The sequence below is a fragment of the Astatotilapia calliptera genome, chromosome 3, assembly GCF_964374335.1.
Source record: "Astatotilapia calliptera chromosome 3, fAstCal68.1, whole genome shotgun sequence".
In the NCBI taxonomy this organism is placed as follows: domain Eukaryota; kingdom Metazoa; phylum Chordata; class Actinopteri; order Cichliformes; family Cichlidae; genus Astatotilapia; species Astatotilapia calliptera.
In genome coordinates, this window is record NC_137424.1 from 1,737,722 (window position 1) to 1,757,377 (window position 19,656).

The following is a 19,656-nucleotide window of genomic DNA, read 5'->3' on the forward strand; positions in this document are numbered from 1 at the left end:
GTTTGAGCAGTTATGATATCAGGGACAATCTAGACATGTGTGACAATACTGAACATGTCACATGACACACCTCAAACATCATGTGATCCACTCTCAGTCTGCACTTTCATTCATGACTTCAACAGGTTGAAATGAGCTTTGAAGAAACATTCAGTGAAATAAATCTTTCATGGATTCATGTGAGCAGCAGATGAACTTTGTACCAACAACATCTTCAATAACAGAGTCTGAATGAAGCTCAGGTGTTGATGCTGCTCCCTGATTGGACGCTTGGTTTCAGCTCTGCTCTCAGTCTTTACTGCACAGGTGAAGGTAGAAAGTGTGACTGGATCTATAGACTGGAAACAGAGAAACATGCTGAACATTTGAAGCTTTGCAGCAGAAATGTTCATGTTACAAATACAGCAGAGCTGATCTGGGATCAGTGTGTTCACTAGTGATGTGCGATACCACTGATTTCCTTTCCGATCCGATACCAAGTAATATTCAGGGTGGTATCGACGATACTGATCCGATACCGATACTTTGTACAAAACGGATTTTATTTATTGTATCTCAAATTATAGCGTCATAATGATTACAGGACATCAGAATACCTTCTTCTTATCACTTAATAATGCAGAGTTCATCATATAGAAATAAAAAAACTAAAGTTGTGTGCTATTTGAACACCTTGCCTGCCTGGAGGACTAAAGGACTCCGTGAGAGACTCTCACCCTAGCAGCACCTGTCCCTCTCCTCCTCTTCAGTTCGCCTCAACATACGCTCGTCATATTTTGTGATATGATTTACTCTGAGGTGTTTGACAAGGTTAGTGATGTTGCCACAACCATACATGCCAACCCTCCCGATTTTTCCGGGAGAATCCCACCTTTCTCCAGATTTTCCACCCGGACAACAAAGTTGAAAAACCATATCGCAGAATTCATAGCGCGGCCCAGCCAATTCCAGTTTCCAACAATGACGGCAGCAACTTAGTTTTAATATCACTCTTATTTCTCTTTCTGGGTCGCAAAAAAACTTTTAACATATTTTCAGGTGAGAATGTAGCTGTGTAAACTTCAAATATCTGAGCCGACCGACACATCGTCTTCAAACCCCCGCGGTCTTTCACCACTCGGGTTAAACATGATGTACAAGTCACTTTGATAACTTAAAAATGTTCTTGTTTGGCTTTTTCAGTGTTTTATTTGTTCGTGAGTAAATCGGTTTGGCTGAGATTAAAGTTATTAGATTAGATTAAATTAAACTTTATTATTCCCTCGGGAGGGTTCCTCCGGGGTTTTCACACAGCTGAATAAACGTCAAACAGAAAACTGATTAAACAGAAGAGTTTACGTCAGTGTCCGGTTATATTTTAGACAGCAAGGAGCAGACGGCAGAGTTTCACTCCACCGAGGGAGCTCGTGACGTACTACCCGGCTTTCTTTAGACCGCGAAGGCCGGTCCTCAGGTGGAAGCAGCCTCTGAATTTGGACACCCCCGCTGTTTCCGGGCCGGCCAATAATAACGGTGACATTTAACGTATTTTATCCGATAAATAAACACTGTAAAATATATTTATCCGCCCAAACAGCCCTTTTGAATGTCTCCCTAATTCTGAGGTCTCAAGGTTGGCAAGTATGGCCACAACACCTCACTTTTTTTGCCACATTTATTGCAAACCACGGCTCAGCTGTTTGTGGAGGTAAAATACATCCGCACAATTACGCTCAGCCATTGTTGTGAGTGCGCACGCCAAGGGGCTGCGAGACATTTATACAGCCGTATTTCGCACATGACTATGAAAGGTGGAAGAGGAAGTAGTTCCTTTGAATGTAGGCAATCCGAATGTTATAGTTTCTTTCCACTGTGTTCCTGTTAATGATAAACTACAAATTTACTCTAAATTACTAAAATATCGATATTTTAATGTGAGAATCGATTCTAGAACATAAATGATTGGTATCGGAGGAATCGATATTTCAGGATCGATCCGCACATCACTAGCCATCAGGAATAATTCTTCAAATATAATCATCAGTGTTTGAGCAGTTATGATATCAGGGACAATCTAGACATGTGTGACAATACTGAACATGTCACATGACACACCTCAAACATCATGTGATCCACTCTCAGTCTGCACTTTCATTCATGACTTCAACAGGTTGAAATGAGCTTTGAAGAAACATTCAGTGAAATAAATCTTTCATGGATTCATGTGAGCAGCAGATGAACTTTGTACCAACAACATCTTCAATAACAGAGTCTGAATGAAGCTCAGGTGTTGATGCTGCTCACTGATTGGACGCTTGGTTTCAGCTCTGCTCTCAGTCTTTACTGCACAGGTGAAGGTAGAAAGTGTGACTGGATCTATAGACTGGAAACAGAGAAACATGCTGAACATTTGAAGCTTTGCAGCAGAAATGTTCATGTTACAAATACAGCAGAGCTGATCTGGGATCAGTGTGTTCACACCTGCAGCTACAACAAGGTTTCATGTCTCCACACGTCAGCATGTGAACTTTACTCTGACTCAGTCTGAGCAGTCAGACGGCATATTTTTAAAGTTAACACATCAGCACACACAGAGCTGAGCCCCTCCCACCTGTGCTGAGTTTCAGGTGAAGTCCCGCCTCCTTCCAGGAAGCAGCTCACCTGTGTGTCCGTGTTTAGTGTCCAGGTGTGGAGTGGAGCTTGTTGTTGGTGTGTGAAGAAACTGTAAGTTTGCTTTGTTTCCTCCTTTAACAGTTTGTCTTTAGGAACTTTACTGTTTGTTCAGCTCGTGTTTGATTTCTTCACACAACAAACTGTGTGTGTTTGTATTTCCGGTCTCTCCATTAAAGTCAGTGTGTAACGTTTTCCAACAAGGCCGAGTGTCTCTGCCATTTTCTGGCCTTGTGTGATCAGAGTCCGGGAATCAGACTAAACACACTGAATGTGACCTGAGCTCAACCGGAGAGCCGCTGAGCTCCGGAGGTTTTTATTTACACGCACAGCAGGAGACAGAGAGCGCACTTTGTAAATGAATACTTCCTATAGATGTGTGTTAGATACAGGTTCAACATGTCGGTCTTAAAAATACTGCGTCACAAACTGTTGGCTCCTCTCCAACAGGAAGAAGTGTTACAAAACACACGAAACTGAACTAAATTAACTAAATTGTTGAGAATGATCAATGAAATGATTTTGGAAAACTGATTAACATTTTACAGGAAATGGCGTGTTAGTGTTGTTAGTTTGGCTAAAAAAAAAAGACTGAGTCACTGCTTGCAAAAAGTTCAGTTTTTATCATAAAATCTACATTAATCTACGTCAGTCCAGCCTCTGACCCCGTAAATATATAATAAATAAAAAATCAAATATAAACTGAAACAAGCAAACTCACCGTGGAAACTAACTGAAACTAAACAGAATTAAAAACACAAAGTGAAAAAGAAATGGAAATAAAAACTAATTAAAAATTACAAAACTACAACAACCTTGCTGTCTGTGGATATGTTTTGGGTGGAGGTTTCAGCCACCACAGACGTCTTCCTTCATTTGTCTGTAAGTCAGTGAGATCATTTAAAGATGGTTACATATCTGCCACAGTGTTAATTTAAAGTTCCCACCCTTTGTGTTCAGAGGCAGCAGGTGGAGGGACAGCAGAGGACTTTTTAAAACAAATTTGATTCAGCAGGTCGGCCTCTGTTAAAAACATCACGAACTGTCCGCTCAGACTGTTCACACTGAAACAAAGATGGAGGATAAAACATGTTTTACATTTCTCAGACTGAACAAACGTTACTGTATTAAGTTTAAAACACTGTTAATAAATCGGAACATTTAAAGATGCTTCAGTCACGGTTTTTATATTAATAGTAAGTCAGATGTTGAGCTTTGACGTGAAAAAAGTTTTTCTTTTTTCCTGGTGAGGAAAAAAGTTTGAAAAAAATCAGTTTTAAGTTTTATATACATATTTGATTTGTACGGGACTCATATTTTAATACTAAAGTAAACCTTTTGTCTTCTGTCTGTACAAAATACCAGATATTAAAGTGCAGATGTTACAGATGTTTATATCTATATTTTATTATGAAACGGAACAAATGAACAGTTTAGCACAAACAAACGTTAACATGTAGATATTGTACTAAACTGCAGTGAATATGAACTCAAACTCTGACTTTTAGAAGATTAAACTTTATAGTGACGTGTAGGAGAGGAACAGATGAACACGAACTTTGACATTTGAATACAAACGAGTGATTCTGAGCATTTTTTTCTCACCTCTCATCATCTTATAATATATTTGCTTATTCTTCATAAACAGTAAAAAAATCAGATCAGTGGATCTATTTTACCGTTTTAATGGCAGAATGGACAGAAGTTTTATATCTCTGTGTTTATTTTTGAGGGGATCACTGTATATCAGTACTGTTATAGTTTAATATTATTTCTGTACAACTGCTTGAGCAAAAAAGCTTAAAGTTTGAAACCAGTAGTTTCCATAGTGAGTTAAAAATATTTGCACAGCAGCTCCGAGAACTTTTATCAATATTTCTTTGAATCCTCTAAATTTCATTCATGGGTGTTGGACTGTTCATAGGTCTCAATAAAGTTTGTTTCAAAAGAAAAAGACTGACACAGACACGTCATCCGTCTGTGTTCATGTCACATGAAACTTAGTGGAAAATTCCTTCTTATGCTGCATTCAGGAGCACCAGTAAAACCTCGGTTCTCCAGAGATTACAAACACTTTGGGTCACGTGAATGGCGGCCATGAAAACGACATTCTTGTATCAGAACCAAGAAATGTTGATTTCTCAGGGAACATTACTGATAATTAAGAATTTAGAGAAAGACACAAACATATTTCTTTTAATAAAAGCTGAACCTGCTCAGTGGAAAAACAGAAATGTGTTACGGCCCTAGCAGGCCCTCCTCCTGAAGGTGTGGGAGTGTCCTTCAATGGCTTCTGCCTGAGGTGCCAGCTCTCCCTTTTACACAGCTGACTCTAATGTAATCAAAAGTATTTAATCCCAGGGAAAGGTGAGCTCTGGGCCAGAGTGCCATGTGAGTGGTTACAGCTAGTGAGCTGCTCTCTTTCTTTCTGGCTTACATTTTACTTTATTGACCAACGCCTGAGTTTTGTTTGTTTTCTTAAATGGTGATAGCGGCTTGTCCGTCTCTTTTAGTTGAGCTACTTTAATAAAACTCTTTAATTTAACCCCTTTGCCTTCTTGTAGTGATGGCTAAATGAAGCTTTCTGAAGCTTGTATTTAAAAACGGTTCATTACTCGAAGCTTTTCAACACAGTCCTCTCTGGTGACATCTGGTGGCCAAAAATATGAAGAGCAGCTTGAATCCTCAAAAGAAAACCAACTGCTTCATAATGACTGCTCACTCTACAGAGTGGAGTTCTGTCTGATATTGGGCCGCCGCTGTGTTGCTTTGAACGTGTATTTTTTGGTGGTTAAAAAAATGTTTTTTATTTGTTTAATAAATAGTTTTGACCAGTAAACTCTCCTTGTTTAAACATGCACCATGGTGTGGTCTTTCTTTGCTTGTGACTTCTTGATGTTGGTAAATACAATAATTGAAAAATACCACGTTACATATAATATATACATATAATAACACATTATGGAGTATGCTTCTGCTGTGAGGTCTTGCCTCCATGCAGGTATGCAATTAATCGCTAGACAGGTGTATTTATAAATAATATTATATTAGGGAAATTTTCCCAGACATATTTTTGACCTGGGGGGTAGAATTGATTGTGAAATGGAAAATGCTTATGAACTTGCAAATGAAAAACATGATGCATTGACGGTAACCCTTTTCCATTTTTATTTAAAAAGAGAATTTGTTCTAGTGTGCGATGGCCGAACCTGTTCCTTTTCGTGGAGATAATTTCTCCTGCCTTAAGAGAAATCCCTTCACATGGAACAGAGGAGGCTGGAGTGCAGAGAAACTGGTAGAGATGCAGTTGTACAGTCTACCTGGGCCCCACCAACTATCAGCTAAAGAGAATAAAGAAATTCAGATGCTGCACATTTGGCAGACTAACATTTTCAGATTAATTAAACAATAAAATATATATTTTTACAACATTACATGTAAAGAGTCAAGTGGAAGTTTTTCTAAAGTTATTTAATGATATTTATATTATGGAAGCAGATTTTTGACATTTTATCTTTTTCCCGTTTTCAGATATAATAAACACGCACAAAACAAAAGCAAACAGCCAGAACACAAAGCTGGAAAACCCACCGGATCGACCAAAATCTTTTTTTTTTTTTTTACTTTGATTTTTATTAGGTTATTTTATCATTGTGGACATACAGTAAAGAAAATAACAAACAGACATACATATAAACAAACATAGAGTCTGGAGTTTACATATCTTTCTCCATTTATCACATTGCAGAAAAAAAAAGAAAACCTATTATGTTATTTCATTTGTGTCACTTCTGAATGTTTTCCACTTCCTCCATAGTCTGTCGTATTTACCTCCCATCAGTCTAATGTTGAGTGTTATTTTTTCCATCTCTGAGATATCCTCTACAATACTGATCCAATCCCGCTGGGTGGGAGGATCTGGATGTAACCACTTCTTTGTAATTGCTTTTTTTGTTGCGGCCAGAATTATTTTGACTAAATACACGTCCTCTTTTTGTATGTATTCTTTTATGTTTCCTAGATACATCACTTGGCAAGTATTTGGGAATGTATAACTCAAAATATTATCCATATTCATTTTTAAGTCTTCCCAATACTTTTTAATTTTAATGCATTTCCAGAATACATGAGAATGATCCGCTTCCATTTCTCCACACAATCTCCAACAATTTTGTAAACTTGAGGTCAGTTTGCTTTTTATTTTGGGTGTAATGAAAAAACGTGTCAAATTTTTCCAACAAAATTCCCTCCACAACAGCGAATTAGTTGTACTGTGTTGCAATTCACACATATTGAGCCATTCTTTCTCTGTTATTTTTATGGTCAGTTCAACTTCCCATTTCTTTTTAATATAGAGTGTTGAATCTTGTCTATTTTCTTCTAATGACCTATAGAAGGTGGAAATAGTTTTAAATTGTTTATGTTCATAGCAATCTTTTACTTTTCCGACAACCCCCAGTGGTTTCCCAAGCCAGTCAGATTTTATTTGTTTTGCGTAGTAGTCCCTAACTTGCAAATATCTAAAGAAATCTCTATTTTCCAATTTGTATTTGTTTTTTAGTTGTTGGAAACTCATTAGTCCTCCGTTTTTCATAAGGGTACAAACTGCTGTAATCCCTTTTAGTTCCCACTGTTTGAATGTTTGGTCCAGTTGTCCTGCCTTGAAATTTTTATCATGTCTAAACCATCTGAGTATAAATAATTGTTCTTTTAACTGACATTTTTCTATTACTGTGTGCCATATGTCTAATGTAAATTTCACAATTTGATTCATTCCACTTTTATTCTTTGTCATTAAATGTTTGTCAGAGATAAAAATCTGAATGTTGTTTCCCTCGATTTCTTTCTCAATTTCCTTCCATCTTGCCTCATATTCTGGTCTACACCAACCAGCAAGTGGTCTGAGTTGGGCTGCATAGAAGTATTCCCTTAGGTTCGGCAAGGCCATCCCTCCCTTGCGCTTCGGGAGTTGCAGTGTTGTTAGTCTTATTCTGGGCTTCTTCCCACCCCAAATAAACCTTGATATCATCTTGTCCCATATTTTGAATTTTTTTTGAGATATAGGAAGTGGGAGTGACTGAAACATGTATAACAGTCTTGGGAGAACATTCATCTTTATTATTTGGATTCTTGAGTAGAAGTTTGTAGGGGTTGCCGACCACCGTTCTAGATCTTTTCTAATGTTGCCCTCCACCTGATTATAGTTTATGTCCGCCATATCTGATAATGATTTTGTCAAGGTTACGCCCAAATATTTCATGTTGTTCGAGTGCCAATTTAATTTGTATTCGTCTCTGATCTTTTGGGAGGGTATATAATTGAATGATAGAATTTGTGTTTTGGATACATTAATTTTATAGCCTGATAAGTATTCAAAGGTATGGAATAGTTGCATCAAAATTGGGAAGCACTTGTCAGGGTTTCGTAGAAAAATAATAACGTCATCAGCAAACAATCCAATAAGGTGTTTTTGTCCAGCAAGGGATACCCCCTCCAACTTTGAATGTTGTCGCACTGCTTGTGCTAGTGGCTCAACATATAAAGCAAAAAGAATTGGTGACAAGACACAGCCCTGTTTTGTACCTCTATATAGCCGAATTCTATCTGTCAGACTGCCATTCACCTTGATTCTAGCTGTAGGTTGATTATAGATTGTCCTTATACATTGTATTGAGCTGTCCTTAAACCCGAATTTTTCCAATACTCCAAATAGGAAGAGCCAGCTTACGCTATCAAATGCCTTTTCTTGATCTAAGCTAATTAACACAGTACTGATATTCGTTTTTTCTGCATTGTCAATAATGTGAAGGACTCTCCTTATATTGTCCTGTGCCTGACGTCCCTTGATGAATCCAGTTTGATCCACTTCTATCAGATCTGGTACAAATTTTTGGAGTCTTTTGCTAATGATCGAAGCGTACAATTTATAGTCGTTATTTAGGAGGGAAATGGGTCTATAATTCTTGCAGTATTCTTTGTTTTTTCCTTCTTTGGGTAAGATTGTTATAATAGCTTCTCCCCATGATGGTGGAGCTATTCCCTGATTCAGAGTCCAGTTGAAGCAAGATAGAAGAAGTGGCTTGAGTTCTTCTTTGAAAACTTTGTAAAATTCAGCCTGAAAGCCATCGCTTCCTGGGGCTTTATTTGTTTTTTGTTCGGCAATAACTGTATCTAGTTCCTTATCTGTAATCTGTGAAATCAGTAACTTGTTTTGGGTATCTCCTATGGAGGGCAGATCCAGCGGGTCAAGAAAATTTTTTATTGTCTCAAGGTCTGCGGCTGCCGGTTGTGAATACAGTCTCGTGTAATATTTTTTAAATTCATTTTCTATCTCATTAGGCATATAGTATAATTTGTTACTATCCAAATTTCTTACTTTATCAATAATCCTTGATCTCTGCTTTTTACGCAGTCTACTGGCAAGTATTTTAGTTGCTTTGGGCCCTGATTCGTAATAGGTTTGTTGCATATACCTAGCCTTTTTTTCTACTTCTTCTTTTAGTAATTCATCAATTTGGTTTCTGATGTCTGATATTTCTTCTAGAATTTCAGGATTTTTAAGTAGTTTATGTTCCCTCTCCAGATGTTTAAGTTTTTCTATCAAATTTTTATATAGGGCCAGTCGCGCTTTTTTTTGTGCTGCTGTTAGGGCTATGAGTTTTCCCCTTAAGACTGCCTTTAATGCATCCCAAAGTATAGTTGGGCTCACATCTCCGGTATCATTGTCTTCTATATACATTCGACCAAAATCAACTCAAAATTCTCCCACACAACAGAACCTCCTCTATTCCTCGCTGGCTCCAAATCTCTCAGTGGAATGATCAGTGGTTCGCTATCTGTCACCATCAAAACACTCCACAAATCCCGCGAATGATTCACTTCCTTATAAACCATTGAATCAGACACCGAAGCAGTTAGGTTCTAAATGAAGCTTCGGACGTCACCGATCATGTGACTCTGGCCAAACGAATCAAGCTTCGACACAGAGCTTCTGAAGCAGTGTGTTGATTTTTTTGACACACGCACCGGAGCTTCAGCTTCAAGCGGGCCAACACTGCCTTCTTGTCTCCTTTTTCTGACCCGGACACTTTTTGTTACTTCCCCCTCACCGCCTAGACCCCTCAGGGGAACGTAACAAATGAGACGAGATTAAATCTGACATCACGAAGTTAAACAGTCAGAAACTCTTCTGAAAATCTGCCTCCTCCCCCCCTGTGCTAAGCTTCAGGTGGAGTCCTGCCTCCTTCCAGGACGGCTGTAAGTTTGCTTTGTTTCCTCCTATAACAGTTTGTCTTTAGGAACTTTAGGGGCTTTTTTTCTCCTCATGAACATGATGTGAGACAGAGGACAGAGCTGCTTGTGTTCTGCTTTTTTGGGTTTCCCTCAATAAGCTGCTCCCTTTGTTCTCAGTTCTTCTGTATCTAATGTCAGCATGTGAGTCATCTTCAAACACAAGCTGAACATGTTTTCATGGTAGCATCGGTAGGATTCATGGAAAAAGCACTGATTCAGGTCACTAACCAGGTTCAGGATGACTGGAGTATTTCCCAAACAGAGACATCCTGCGGGGATCTTTGTTCTCTTGTAGACTCTGATATTGTTTCCAATGTTTCCAATAACAAAAGAGAAAATCTGTTTGATTCACTTTTCTTTCTTTCTTTTGTAGATATAGAGATATACCTCTAGGTTAGATTTATTTCTCTGAACCTCCACAGCTGCAGGTGGAGGAGATGGTGTCTCCATCAGCAGATTCAGTGGAAAGGCCGGACTTAAAGGAGGCTTCAAAAGGCTTCCAGACAGGATGAACTGGGCTAAGTGAAAGAGAGGATAGAAAGGATTGTTTTGAACTTTGAATCATATAAAATCATTCCTGTAGTCCCAGAATAAAAACATTGTAACATTTGAATGTCACAGCATATCTGAGTGAAGAATAAGTGAGTGTCATTAGCTTGTATAAAACAGCCTCAATTCACCAAAGACATCTTGCTTAACTATAGCTGAGAGCCAATAAGCAGATCTTTAGAGCCCAGATCGAAAAATGTCTAAGAACAGTTGGTTCATAGACTCTTGGTCTGAGGAACAGAATATAACAACACACTACTTAATCTAGTGAGTAACTAAGTAATGTACTGCATTACTTTTAAGAAAAGCAAGAAGAAGAACCCGAACAGAGCAAATCAGCATGTGAACTTTACCCTGACTCAGTCTGAGCAGTCAGACGGCTTTTTTTTTTTTTTTTGGAGTAACACATAAAGGTGTGACACACACACACTTAAATCCAATCTGAAGTGAGACTCAAAGTTCAGTTTGTACATAAACAGTAAAAGAAACTGCATTTACAGTATTTCACAGAACTGAGTACACTGATTTTCCTGCCTCCATCAGTCTGTGGAGGAGGTGGAGAGGAGCTGCTGCTCTCACTGACACACTGACTGCAGAATGAGCTCAGCTGCTGTTCCACAGTAACTGCTGCGAGGTGGACACATCTGTTTGACCATAACCAGTTACTGTGTCAACAGCTGTTGGAGGCACCATATGCATGCATGTCTATGAAGCGCCTTGAGGCGACTTTTGTTGTAATTTGGCGCTATATAAATAAAATTGAATTGAATTGAATGTAGTGTAGAACTGAATTAAACATGCTGACGTTATCTGTTTAAAAATCCTTCATTACAAATATTGGATCTGCTTCAACAGGAAGTAATTATGACAACAATACAAAGGTTGTTGGGTTTGATATTTAGACTGACTTAATTAGATAATGGTAAATGGCCTGTATTTGTACAGCGCTTTACTAGTCCCAAAGGACCCCAAAGCACTTTACATATCCATTCACACACACATTCACACACTGGTGATGGCAGCTACATTGTAGCCACAGCCACCCTGGGGCGCACTGACAGAGGAAACATTCCACAACGTCAACACAACATCAACACAAGTACAGAAACAAACTGTCACTTGTAATTTTTCTTATTAATAGTGAATCAGTGTGTGTCAGTGAATGCATCGTGTGTGCTTCACAGCTCCATCTAGTGGCCTGATAGTAGAGCAGCTGATGGCAGCTTCCTCTGCCTCACACTGCTGTCTGACTGCATTCAGCTGACACTGAGATGAAGCAGGAAAGAAGCAGCTGATATTTGGACAGCACACATGATGAAAGGAGGATTTCAGTCGATGTGCACATGAATGATTTGTGTTTCCTCTGCAGGTGAAGGTAGAAAGTGTGTGTGAGCTGATGTGAATCATGTGACCTGGTTTCTAGGTTACATGACAGGTCAGAGGTCAGCGACTGTAACTCAGTTCCTCCTGTTAATGTGAACTCACTGAGTGTTTGTGGTTTACCTCTCAGACTGACTGAAGATGATGATGGAGGAAGAGGAGGACAGAGCAGAGTCTGCAGGGTCCAGCTGTCCGTCTGTGAGGAGTGACCGGTCCAAAGGTCGACCTCCAGACTTCAGTGGTGAACCTGGAGCAACGAGGTCAGAGAGCTGAACTCACTGAGTAACAGAAATAATTCTGCACTGACATTATAATCAGTGTTGACTCTGGTTGATTGTCTGACTGTGTTTGTGAGCTGAGAGGAAATGAAAATGAGTTTGTAACAAAAATCAGTTTTGTCCAGTTTTCCTGTAAAAAGCTGAACTCTAATCTAAGAGGATGTTACTGACAGGAAACAGCTGCATTATCTGCAGTCTGTGTGATCACAGCTGCTTCAATCATGTTTGTGTCTGCAGAGGTCAGAGGTCACAGTCTGCAGGGTCCAGCTGTCCGTCTGTGAGGAGTGACTGGTCCAAAGGTCGAAATCCTCCAGTCTTCAGTGGTGAACCTGGAGCAACGAGGTCAGAGAGCTGTGATGACTCCTTTACATGTTTGTGTTTCCTGGATAAATATGACCTGAAACATCCTCAGATTGTTACAAAGATTCATTAAAAAGAAAACAATGAAAGAGAAAAGATCCAAATGTTCGACTTGGTCATTTGCTGTTTGAGGACAGTGATGCTCATATCTGTGGGGAAAGTGTGACCTGAGTGGGTTCATGTTTGTCTTTAAAGAACAGAGCTGCTCTGATTCTCTTTGTGTCTGATCTGTTAAACAGTCTGAGAGGTCACACAGAGACCCAGCAGCTAAAGCCTGGATCATACTGGCTGCTGTTACTCCATCAGGACAACACTGAACCACAGTGGTGTGGATGTAGTGGATAAATCCCACCATACTGATGCTCAGAGTTAACCACAGGGAACAAAACCAGATGTTACCTTCAGATTGTGACCTTTGGAGTGGACGATGCAGATTTCAATAGAGAATAAATGTTGTTGTTTTTCAGCTGTGAAGAAAGAATCTAATTTTCTGAACTTAAGAATTTATGATGCTGGAAACAACATGGAGACTATAACACAACATTTCCACTGTGTTCATAGAATGAATGTAAAACTGTCAGACATTCATTAAATATGCAAAATGTCTACAGAAGCATCAGAGGGTCAGACGTGAAGCACTCAGTGATTTTGATCAAATGACTCATCAGTTATTGATCTGTACTACACTGATCTACCACGTTAGTAAAGCTGGTGTTCTGGTGGTGGAGGGAGACTCGGATCATGTTCTGGTTTTGGAGCAGTGATCTGCTGATGGTTCAGTTTGATGAGCTTCTTCAAAATCATCCCTGACATCACCACTGAAAGGACGTCCATGAAAACAGACTGAAAATTACTGATATGTTCACAATCTGAGAGTTTAAAACTTGACAGACTTGATTCAGATGAAGTTATTTGAGCAGAAACTCCTGGATCTTTATCCTGTGTTGATCTAATCCTTCATGGTTCCTCCACAGAGTGGAGCAGCAGAGCTCAGAGGTTCCCAGTGGTCAGTCTGCCCAGCAGCATCAAACACAGCTGGACTCCATATTTATGGTCTGTACATGTACAACAACTACTGTTACATCTGTTCTGTTCACAGTCATCTCCATGCTGCTCTTTGTAGACCAGTGGATCGTCAGTGTGTCCAACATGGATCTGATGTTTGGCTCCATGATTTCAGTCTGATTGGCTCATTCATAAATATTCTGTTCCAGCTGCTGGAGGACTACATCATCACTTTTGTGAAGAACGAGCTGAAGAAGATCCAGAAGGTTCTGAGTCCAGATTACCCAGAATGCTTAGAGAGTCAGAGGAGCAGCAGCAGAGAGGCGTTTGTGAAGATCACGGTGGACTTCCTGAGGAGAATGAAGCAGGAGGAGCTGGCTGACCATCTGCAGAGACGTAAGAGGATTTATCTAAAGATTTAAGCTGCTGGATAAATGAACATTTTCCAGAGATGGAAGATGGAGCAACATGTTTTAAAGATTAGTTCTTTTTGGAATTGAGTGTTTATTTTTCTTCTCATTCAGAGCTTCAAGCTCCAGTTTGTCATCGTAACCTTAAATCCACCCTGAAGAAGAAGTTCCAGTGTGTGTTTGAGGGCATCGCTAAAGCAGGAAACCCAACCCTCCTGAATCAGATCTACACAGAGCTCTACATCACAGAGGGAGGGACTGCAGAGGTCAATGATGAACATGAGGTCAGACAGATTGAAACAGCATCCAGGAAACCAGACAGACCAGAAACAACCATCAGACAAGAAGACATCTTTAAAGCCTCACCTGGCAGAGACGAACCAATCAGAACAGTGCTGACAAAGGGAGTGGCTGGCATTGGGAAAACAGTCTTAACACAGAAACACAGCCTGGACTGGGCTGAAGACAAAGCCAACCAGGACATCCAGTTCATATTTCCATTCACTTTCAGAGAGCTGAATGTGCTGAAAGAGGAAAAGTTCAGCTTGGTGGGACTTGTTCATCACTTCTTTACTGAAACCAAAGAAGCAGGAATCTGCAGCTTTGAAGACTTCCAGGTTGTGTTCATCTTTGATGGTCTGGATGAGTGTCGACTTCCTCTGGACTTCCACAAAACTACAATCCTAACTGACCCTAGAAAGTCCACCTCAGTGGATGTGCTGCTGATAAACCTCATCAGGGGGAAACTGCTTCCCTCTGCTCGCCTCTGGATAACCACACGACCTGCAGCAGCCAATCAGATCCCTCCTGACTGTGTTGGCATGGTGACAGAGGTCAGAGGGTTCACTGACCCACAGAAGGAGGAGTACTTCAGGAAGAGATTCAGAGATGAGGAGCAGGCCAGCAGGATCATCTCCCACATCAAGACATCACGAAGCCTCCACATCATGTGCCACATCCCAGTCTTCTGCTGGATCACTGCTACAGTTCTGGAGGATGTGCTGGAAACCAGAGAGGGAGGACAGCTGCCCAAGACCCTGACTGAGATGTACATCCACTTCCTGGTGGTTCAGGCCAAAGTGAAGAAGGTCAAGTATGATGGAGGAGCTGAGACAGATCCACACTGGAGTCCAGAGAGCAGGAAGATGATGGAGTCTCTGGGAAAACTGGCTTTTGATCAGCTGCAGAAAGGAAACCTGATCTTCTATGAATCAGACCTGACAGAGTGTGGCATCGATATCAGAGCAGCCTCAGTGTACTCAGGAGTGTTCACACAGATCTTTAAAGAGGAGAGAGGACTGTACCAGGACAAGGTGTTCTGCTTCATCCATCTGAGTGTTCAGGAGTTTCTGGCTGCTCTTCATGTCCATCTGACCTTCATCAACTCTGGACTCAATCTGATGGAAGAACAGCAAACAACCTCCAAGCGGTCTAGTTTTTTTAGAAAAAAAGAGTCTCTCCACCAGAGTGCTGTGAACAAGGCCTTACAGAGTCCAAATGGACACCTGGACTTGTTCCTCCGCTTCCTCCTGGGTCTTTCACTGCAGACTAATCAGACTCTCCTACGAGGTCTGCTGACACAGACAGGAAGTAACTGGCAGACCAATAAGAAAACAGTTCAGTACATCAAGAAGAAGCTCAGTGAGAATCTGTCTGCAGAGAAAAGCATCAATCTGATCCACTGTCTGAATGAACTGAATGATCGTTCTCTAGTGGAGGAGATCCAACAGTCCCTGAGATCAGGAAGTCTCTCCACAGATGAACTGTCTCCTGCTCAGTGGTCAGCTCTGGTCTTCATCTTACTGTCCTCAGAAGAAGATCTGGATGTGTTTGACCTGCAGAAATACTCTGCTTCAGAGGAGGCTCTTCTGAGGCTGCTGCCAGTGGTCAAAGCCTCCAACAAAGCTCTGTAAGTACATATGTGATCATAGCTTTAGTTTTTAAATGTTTATTCTAGTTAACACAGATCAGGTGGAACAACTCAAATAACATATCAAAAATATTAAGTGGTCATCGGTACTCAGTTTGTTCAATACTGAATACAATGGAGCACAAATTGTCCACGTTTCTGAAATATTTCTGGGTGTAACTGTCACCAAAGTGCAATTTAGACCTGGCCTGTGGTTGTTATCTAAGTGATAATCATCAATTCTACTAAAACAAATACAAAATAAAGAAGTTTGACACATTCTGTTGATATCAAAAGCACACTGAACAATTCAGTGTTGTTTTACTGCTGTTCTCTCTTCACTTCTTCTCCTCTGATTCTCTCCACATGTTGCTCTGCATCAGTGCTCAGTTTCCTGACAAAACAAGATGAAATATTGCTAAATATAATAGTATCTCATTACACTTCAACATAAGTGTTTTATTTTTGTAATTGTTTATCTGTTATTTTTCAGACTGAGTCACTGTGACCTGTCAGAGAGAAGCTGTGAAGCTCTGGCCTCAGGTCTCAGCTCTCAGACCTCTAATCTGAGACAGCTGGACCTGAGTAACATCAACCTGAAGGATTCAGGCGTGAAGCTTCTGTCTGAAGGACTGAAGAGTCCACGCTGTACACTGGAAACTCTCAGGTGAGATCAAGCATTTTTCTTTCATCAACTGACAGAATTAGCAGATTAATAATAAGGCAGTCCTCTAATAAGAGGAGAAGTGGAGGTGTTTTGAAGGGCAACGTACTCTTATGTTAACAAGACAGGAAGTAGTTCCTGGGAACTGCTTCCTTTTTTATTGTCTAAGTAGAAACATGATGGTGAAACAGTGATGAGTTTGCAGAGGTGGATCCACAGCACACAACACAACAATGCTGTTGCGTGCTGAAAGCAGACTTCTCACAGATTCTGAGGCTGCAGGTTTCATCACTGTCCAACCAAAATTCACTGAACCAGCAGTAAATGAACGTCCAAAACTACGCTTCATGTTTAAAAAACAGATGATCAGGGGGATTTGTGTTTACATCTTTTTTGTGTGATCTGTTCACCTGCTGTTTCAGCTGTTTGGTGGTTGTTGAGATGGTTTTGTGAACTTTTAGCTGAGATTCTGACGTTTCTGTAGATACCACACATGTCTAATTACTTTGTACAGCATGAATGGCCATAACGAGGTTTTTAACAGTAAGAAAAGTTGTAAAACTTCAAAAAATATAGTTAAAAGTCCAAAACCTTCCACGTCTGGTGGCTTGTGGTAAGGAGCAGATCAAACGAGTAAAGAATTACGTTATAATTATAAATGGCTTCAACAGCACATTCAGGTCTGTGAGACTCATTCAGACACTGAGCCGTGGCTCTGTGCTACATGCACATATTTCTGCATCTCTGCCATTCAGACACACTTTATATATAGTTTATTTTATGTAGTATTCAATACTGAACTGCACATTTAGTCTTTTTAAAGGCAGCAAGTTGTATTCAGTGTTTTCATAAAAGCCTTATTTTTATCCATTTACTGCTATTAGGAAGAACACGTGAGGTTTTTTTTTTTTTTTTTTTTTTTTTTTTTTAAATGACATCAGAAACAGCAGTATGCGACATTACGTGATGGCAGAGCTTCAGTTCATCCTTTGTCATTTTTTTTTTTTTTTTTTTTTTTTTTTAATAAATAGGACAGGGGGAATGAATGAGAGAGAGAGGGGGAGAGAAAGAAAGAAAACCCAAGGGGAGAAGAGACGGTGAGAAGGGGGGGGAAGAGAGACAAAAAAAAAAAAAAAAAAAAAAAAAAAAAAAAAGAAAAAATGCACATATTTCTGCATCTCTGCCATTCAGACACACTTTATATATAGTTTATTTTATGTAGTATTCAATACTGAACTGCACATTTAGTCTTTTTAAAGGCAGCAAGTTGTATTCAGTGTTTTCATAAAAGCCTTATTTTTATCCATTTACTGCTATTAGGAAGAACACGTGAGGTTTAAGACCTGGACCAGTTTGAAACCTTTTGTCCTCCACAGTGGAAAATGGGTGGAAATAAAAATGGGTCTCACTTTAGCCAGCTCCTAATTTTATCAGTTCTACTCTCAGCGTCTCCTGTATATCTCCTGTATAAATGTTGCACTCAGATTTGTGGTCTCCATGTCAGAGTATTTTTGCTTTTAAAGGTTTTATTATTCATATAATAATCAGCTAAGAGTGTTTATATTTCTGTTCTGTACTCAACCAGCTGCATATTTTAATTGCTGGCTCCCTACTTTATAACGGAAACTGCTTGCCTTCAAATTATCAGTCTTTGCCTTCACATTGTCACTGTTTGCCTTCACACTAGCAGGAAACCGCCACCCACGAGTAAGAAACAACCTTGTAGAGAACACGAAGTTTTTTGATAAACCACACCTGTTTTCTTGACAAGATAAGGATGATATTTCCTTTTTTGTATGCTTCATGATGTGTATAAATAAAGCCAGACTGCACCAAGGAGGTGTGTGAGTCTCTCCCTGAGTCTCTCACCCGTGCACGTTTAAAACTGCTCTAAGTGTCTGAGTGATATTTCATTGCATCTGAGTACTTTGATAATAGAATATCTTTAACATTTAATTGGTCCTTCTGAGCCGGATTGGACATTGATATTTTTTCAATGCTCCAATAGGAGACCTTCGTCAAGTCCTGACGTCGTGAGAAGCCCACGCTGTCGACTCCTCTCCAGGCAGAGGATAAAGTCCAGAGACGTGACGTTCGGGTTCTGGCCAGCGTTCTTATAAGAGGTCCACGACTTCAGGGGTTGATGAAGGAAACCAAAGCAACCACACAATAACTCAGGTGAATATTTAGCACTCACTCACATCTTGCGCAAAACGACTGAGGCAACCTGTGGTCTGTACATTAAATAGTTTCCCGTCAATGTATGACAGATTAATTAAGTAACATTCTCGTCTGAAAAAGGACTGGTAGAGGTTACAGCTCGCCTGAAAGAGGGCTTGGAGCAAGTTTAATGTCAAAATACGACAGGATAGTAACATTCTCGTCTGAAAAAGGACTCGTAGAGGTTACGAAGCAGCTCGCCTGAAAGAGGGCTTGGAGCAATGTAGAAAGACACAGTGTTGCCCAGAATAAAAAACTCATTACGCGTATAATCTGTTGTTTTACTGTTTTGTTGGTGGAGTAAGTTGATTTTACAGCACATTAAGGAGGCTGAACTACTCCACCGAATTGTTTACCGTTGGTTGCTCGAGTTCTGGTGGAACGGGAAAAGGTTGTGTTTCATCACATAAAATTGACACCGCTTTCAAGGCTAGCTTGAAAGTAGAAGGCCGTGTCAATAGCCTCTCCCATTCCTCGTGCCAGAGAAAGCACCACGGGTGTGTATGTGTGTGTGTAAACGCAAATATATTTATAAATAAATAAATAATAATAACAAGAGGAAAAAATAATAATGGGTAATAAATCAACAAAACTCACTGCTGACGAGCAGTGGCTAGAGAAAAAATGTCCAGGCGCCGGACTAATTAGCGCAAATAGATGGAGAAATCCAAAGAAACTAAACTGCCCTGCGTGGGAGGGACAATGTACTCCCTTTGCAGTGACTGCTTTAAAAGAGACCCTCCAAGCGGAACTAAACAATGAAAAAAGCTTTAAAAAGAAAGCCAAACGTCTCACAGAGTGGCAACATTTTAAAGCCTGGATGGCAGAAAATGATAAACGCACAAAGGTGCGAGAAGAGAAAAAGAAAAAGAAAAATGAACAAAGTAGTGAACTAAAAGATCCACAACACCCAAAACCACCTCCTCCATATGTGCCTGC

The 19,656-nt window shown here is 40.0% G+C and overlaps 2 protein-coding genes across 4 annotated transcripts in view; both read left to right on the plus strand.

Annotated features, from left to right (window-relative positions):
- The window catches only part of LOC113017310 (protein NLRC3-like), a 38,916-nt gene that overhangs the window by 1,144 nt on the left and 18,116 nt on the right, over positions 1–19,656 (plus strand). Inside the window, exons 2-4 of the mRNA XM_080294500.1 lie at positions 13,724–13,910; positions 14,039–15,833; positions 16,327–16,500. Coding sequence (XP_080150626.1) covers positions 13,724–13,910; positions 14,039–15,833; positions 16,327–16,500 — 2,156 coding nt within the window. The remainder of the gene's footprint in view (positions 1–13,723; positions 13,911–14,038; positions 15,834–16,326; positions 16,501–19,656) is intronic.
- Positions 1,996–19,656, plus strand: part of LOC113006456 (uncharacterized) — an 87,410-nt gene continuing 69,749 nt past the window's right edge. The window contains exons 1-2 of one of the 3 annotated variants that reach the window (XM_080296759.1): positions 1,996–2,703; positions 9,766–9,906. The gene's annotated coding sequence lies outside the window, so the exon portion shown is untranslated. Of the gene's footprint in view, positions 2,704–9,765; positions 9,907–11,860; positions 11,890–19,656 lie in introns of all 3 variants that reach the window. The other 2 variants (XM_080296762.1, XM_080296761.1) reach the window with 2 other exon arrangements.